Genomic DNA, 5,000 nt, shown 5'->3' with positions numbered 1-5,000 from the left:
TTGGCGAAGTGTTATGTCATCGATCATCTTATGTCCGTCACTGAGACTGTGTTGTATTTGTCAGAATTCTGATCATGACATACGGTTGCACTGTACTTATTGTACATTATAAGCTGGAAAATCATACTCAAATAAACAGACTAGTAAGGAGATTGATACACTTGTATGACTTATTAAAAGCAAATAATTGATCCTCTCCAGCGAAGGCCGACGACTAACCTGCACTGATCCAGCGGGATGGCAACGGCCTACGTTTCTGTGTATAAAACAAGCCTTCAAATAAAGATGATTATATCCATTACTCGCAAGATCAGACCCTGCACCATCTCCTAATAATAATTTTCACATATTACCGCCATGTCCACTTTGTCCAGCCTCCGGGCTAGAACGGAGGGGTCGGCGGTTCGCGCCCCGCCCAGGCGCGAGAAGCCGCCTGGAGGTCACTGCTGTGGCTGGGCACCGCAGCGGGTAGGGACTAAGACGAGTCAGCTCCAGCTGACCACCAGTGAAACGATGAATGACATAATGTGAGACATTATATAGTTAATTTTCATAATGAGCTTGATACATACTATGGCATGTTATATTTATAGCTAAAGAATATGGCGGAGACTTCAGCATCAAAATACTGATTCAATTGCATGTTTTTTCGCAATGTAATTTGCTTTTGGCTATAGGAGGTTATGCAATAATGTTTTGCCATATGCATTGCTCACCTCATAACGCGCAACGATATATAAAACTATACTCAGAAACGCGTGTGCAATACTTTTCTGTATTTATATTATTCGGGGAAAAATGACGTTATAATAATAAATGAGTAAATAAGAGCAACAAAGGAGAGGAAAAACATTCACAGGGATTTCTCAAGGCCAGTCTTTGACGTCATCTGTTGCCAACGCAATGCTTTATATATGCCTAAATGCACGAAGAGTAATACAGATAATAGCACACAGACGCACACCCACGCACAACCACGTTATTGTTATTATTATTATTATCATTATTATTATCATTATCATTATTATTATTATTATTATTATTATTATTATTATTATTATTATTATTATTATCATTACTTTCATTATTATTATTATCATTATCATCAGCATTATCATTATGATCATTACTATTATTATAAAAAATTATAACAATAATGATAATTATAATATGATATTAAAATATGAATTATTACTACTATTAATGTAATCATTAGTGATAATAATATTATCAATATCATCATCATTATTATTATCATCATTATCATTACTACTATTATCTTTATTATCATTATCATTATAATTATTTTTATCATTGTTGTTGTTACGATTATGACTACCGGTATTGTTTTTTATTATTGTTGTTGTCATTATGACTATTATTATTATTGTTATTATTGTTATTATCATGATCATTACCATTTTGATTATTATAGTCATTATCATCTTTGATATCGTCATTATTGTTATTGCTATTACTACCATTGCTAACATATATAGTTATTATTACTATTACTATAATAATGATGATAATAATACTAATACTAATACTAATAATAATAATTTTAATTATTATCATTATTATTATCATCATTAGTATTATTATTCTTATCATTATTATATTCATTATTATTATGTTTTTTATCATCATCATTACCTTTATCATCATTATCATTATTATTATTATTATTATTATTATTATCATTATTATTATTATTATTATTATTATTATTATTATTATTGTTATTATTATTATTATTACTATTATTACTGTTATTGTTTTATTATCATTATTATTATTATCATTATTACTTTCATTCATATTATTAATATTAATAATATTATTAATATTAATGAAAGTAATTATTTCATTAATATTAATCATTATCATTGTCGTTGTCATTATCATCATTATTGTTATAGTGTTAACAATATGTAAAAAGTAGGCCTACTGACAAAACAGTTGCTTTGAACAATAGATGTTTGATATTGATGAATATTTAAATTTCTTTTCACTCGTGTCGTTAAAATACTATCAGCACGTTATTATTATTATTATTATTATTATTATTATTATTATTATTAGTAGTAGTAGTAGTAGTAGTAGTAGTAAGAGAACTGTCTTTAATCTCCTTACCTTTCGAGTGATTCGAGTTCCCGTACCCAGTGAACTCCAAACCTTGTGTCTATTTCATTTTTTTTTTTTTTTTTCTTCAGCCGAATGGAGATCTGGCAACTGGAGGCGTTTACTTGGTAGGAAAATTGGCTTTTATTTTTTTTGGTAGGGTTATGGAAGAACTTTGCTGTCGGATTGTGATGGAAATCTATAGGTAGGTTGCCCACGAACCAGGGAATAGTTCATTAGATTTAGATGGTGAACTGGGTCTGCCTAAGTACGCCTGAGGAATTTAACAACAGTGTGAATTTAACGTCATAGAAAATGGGTCTTGGGAAATTTGTCTCCTTTCAAAATTTTGCCGTAGATTTATGCATCTTTGCTGTCTCTACGTGTACGCGCACGCACCTGTATACACCACTTGCGTGTATTCTGATTCTCACGTTCCTCTAAAATAATATGCTTGTATGGACACACTCCCGAATGTCGAAAAGAGTAGGAAAATAACAGCGGCTGACGTCACAGTTTCCCGGGAAGGATGACAGCACCTGGGACAGTCCGGTCGTCAGGAAGCACAGGCACAATTATCCTTTTCCGCCTCTCCGCTCACCTGTACAGGGATCGCTATATTTTCGTCTATAATGCAATTTATTTTCCCTCTTTTTTTACCTTGCACTGTTAATCTAGAGACGGAGAGAGAGAGAGAGTGAGAGAGAGAGAGAGAGAGAGAGAGAGAGAGAGAGAGAGAGAGAGAGAGAGAGAGAGAGAGAGAGAGAGAGAGAGAGAGAAATTGCTTAATCTGGGCCTGCCTCTGACTTTTATTCTTAACCACATATGTTTCCGCACAGCAATCTCCGTAATGAGTAACACTACAACACCAATACACATAAAGACTACATTCTACAGTGTGATAAAAATACGCCACACAGCCAACATTCACATATAAACACGACCACGCAATTTTGTCAAATTTAGATAAGAAATCAAACAGAAATATTGATAAATCAGGTGCTGTGTCATGCTCGTTTCGGTGAAAAAGGACACAGAGAAAATTATTAATGTTTTCCTTAAAAATATTCGCGAACACGTTGTCCACGTTTCTGCGTCATGTATCCTGTCATGCAATTCTTGTATTTTTTTTATTTTGATCCATTTATTACTCTTTTTCTTCCTATGTCCCTCATTTAGTTATCTAGTTATTCCTAATTTTATAAAATTTTTGTATGCATATATATATCTTTATTATTTGTTTAGTCATTTTCTTGTTATATTCATGTTTATTCATTATTATTTCTCTTTTTAACCAATATTTTTTTTTTTTTTTCCTTTTCATTTATCCGTGTTTACTTACGTTTACTTATTAAAAAAAAACAAAAACAAAAAACAAAGGTAATATTTCTATATTTTCAGGAAAACTAACGATTCCTGGAGCTCAATAAATAAAATAGATATATATAAATAAATAAATGAATAAATTATAAAATAAATGATAAAAAAATAATAAATAAATAAATACATAAATTAACAAATAGATAAAGAAAGAAAGAAAGAAATGAGTAAATAAAAAAAATATAAAATAAATGAATAAATAAATAAATAGATGAATAAATAAATGAATAGATGAATAAATAAATAAATAGATGAATAAATAAATAAATAGATAATAAATAAATAAAATAAATAAATAAATAAATAGATAGATAGATAAATAAATAGATGAATAAATACAATAAATAAAAATAAATAGATAGATAAATAAATAAATAAATCAACAAATAAATAAATCAACAAAATAAATAAAGGAATATATAAAACTAATGAATGATAGAATAGAAGAACAAAAATGAAGAAGATTAATTAAACCAAAACAAAAATGGATTAATCCCTTTTTGTTAATAGAAATATTATCTTTGTTTTTTTTTTTTACTTTTGTTGAATATCTTTGATATTGCAAAGGTGGGTCATATCATTATCTATCTATCTATCTATCTATCTCTCTTTCTCTCTCTCTCTCTCTCTCTCTCTCTATATATATATATATATATATATATATATATGTATATATATATATATATATATATATATATACACCAACATAATTCTAGATAGATAATCTAAGAGTGTGTTTATGAAAAGGATGTGATCAAATCTGAATTTATCTTGTATAGTTCAGAATAAAGAGTATATCTTTTTATTATATAAAGCCGTTGCATAAGTTCTTGTATATTTTCTTGTACAATTTTCTTTTCTTATCTTTTCTCTCTTCTCCCTGTTTCTATTTTTTTTTTCATTCTTCTTTGGGTCTACTTTTTATTAATCTTTCTTTTTCTTCCTTTCTTTCACTCTCTCATATCGCCTTTTCAGTCCTCTTTTGGTCAGCTTCGTCTTTCTTATTCTCTTTCTTATTCTCCTTTTTTTGTCCTTTTCCCTCATCAGCTTTGGGGGGGGGGGGGGGGGGGGCAGCTTCACCTTTCTCATTTCTCTTTCTTCTTCTCCTCTCTCCCTTTTCTTCTTCTCCTCTCTCCCTCTACTTCTCTTCGCCCATTTTTCAATCTTCTTTGGGCAACTTCACCTTACTCATTTCTTCTTCTTCTTCTCTCCCTCTCTCCCTCTCTCCCTTTTCTTCTCCTCCTCTCTCCCTCGTCTTCTCTCCCTCTTCTTCTCCTCTTCTTCCCTTTTCAATCTTCTTTGTCTCTTGCGATCTTTCTTCGTGGGAAGAATCCACCTCACGCCAACACCAACGCTGGGAAAATAATGTTAATAATAATAATAATAATATATATATATATATATATATATATATATATATATATATATAAGAGTAACGGAAGAACTAATAATAATGAAGAAATAAGCATGTGAAAAGGAAAGGTAATAATGATAAT

At 29.8% G+C, this 5,000-nt stretch overlaps 1 protein-coding gene across 1 annotated transcript in view; it reads right to left on the bottom strand.

Annotated features, from left to right (window-relative positions):
* Window positions 1-374, bottom strand: part of LOC125046113 — a 5,622-nt gene extending 5,248 nt beyond the window's left edge. Inside the window, exons 1-2 of the mRNA XM_047643755.1 lie at window positions 354-374; window positions 220-256 (exon numbers count right to left, since the gene is read on the bottom strand). Coding sequence (XP_047499711.1) covers window positions 220-256; window positions 354-359 — 43 coding nt within the window. The 5' untranslated portion in view covers window positions 360-374. The remainder of the gene's footprint in view (window positions 1-219; window positions 257-353) is intronic.
* Window positions 375-5,000: the final 4,626 nt, after the last annotated feature.

The sequence above is a fragment of the Penaeus chinensis genome, chromosome 38, assembly GCF_019202785.1.
Source record: "Penaeus chinensis breed Huanghai No. 1 chromosome 38, ASM1920278v2, whole genome shotgun sequence".
Classification (NCBI taxonomy): Eukaryota; Metazoa; Arthropoda; class Malacostraca; order Decapoda; family Penaeidae; genus Penaeus; species Penaeus chinensis.
Note: the sequence above shows the minus strand (reverse complement) of the source record. Positions and strands in the feature narration are given on the sequence as shown.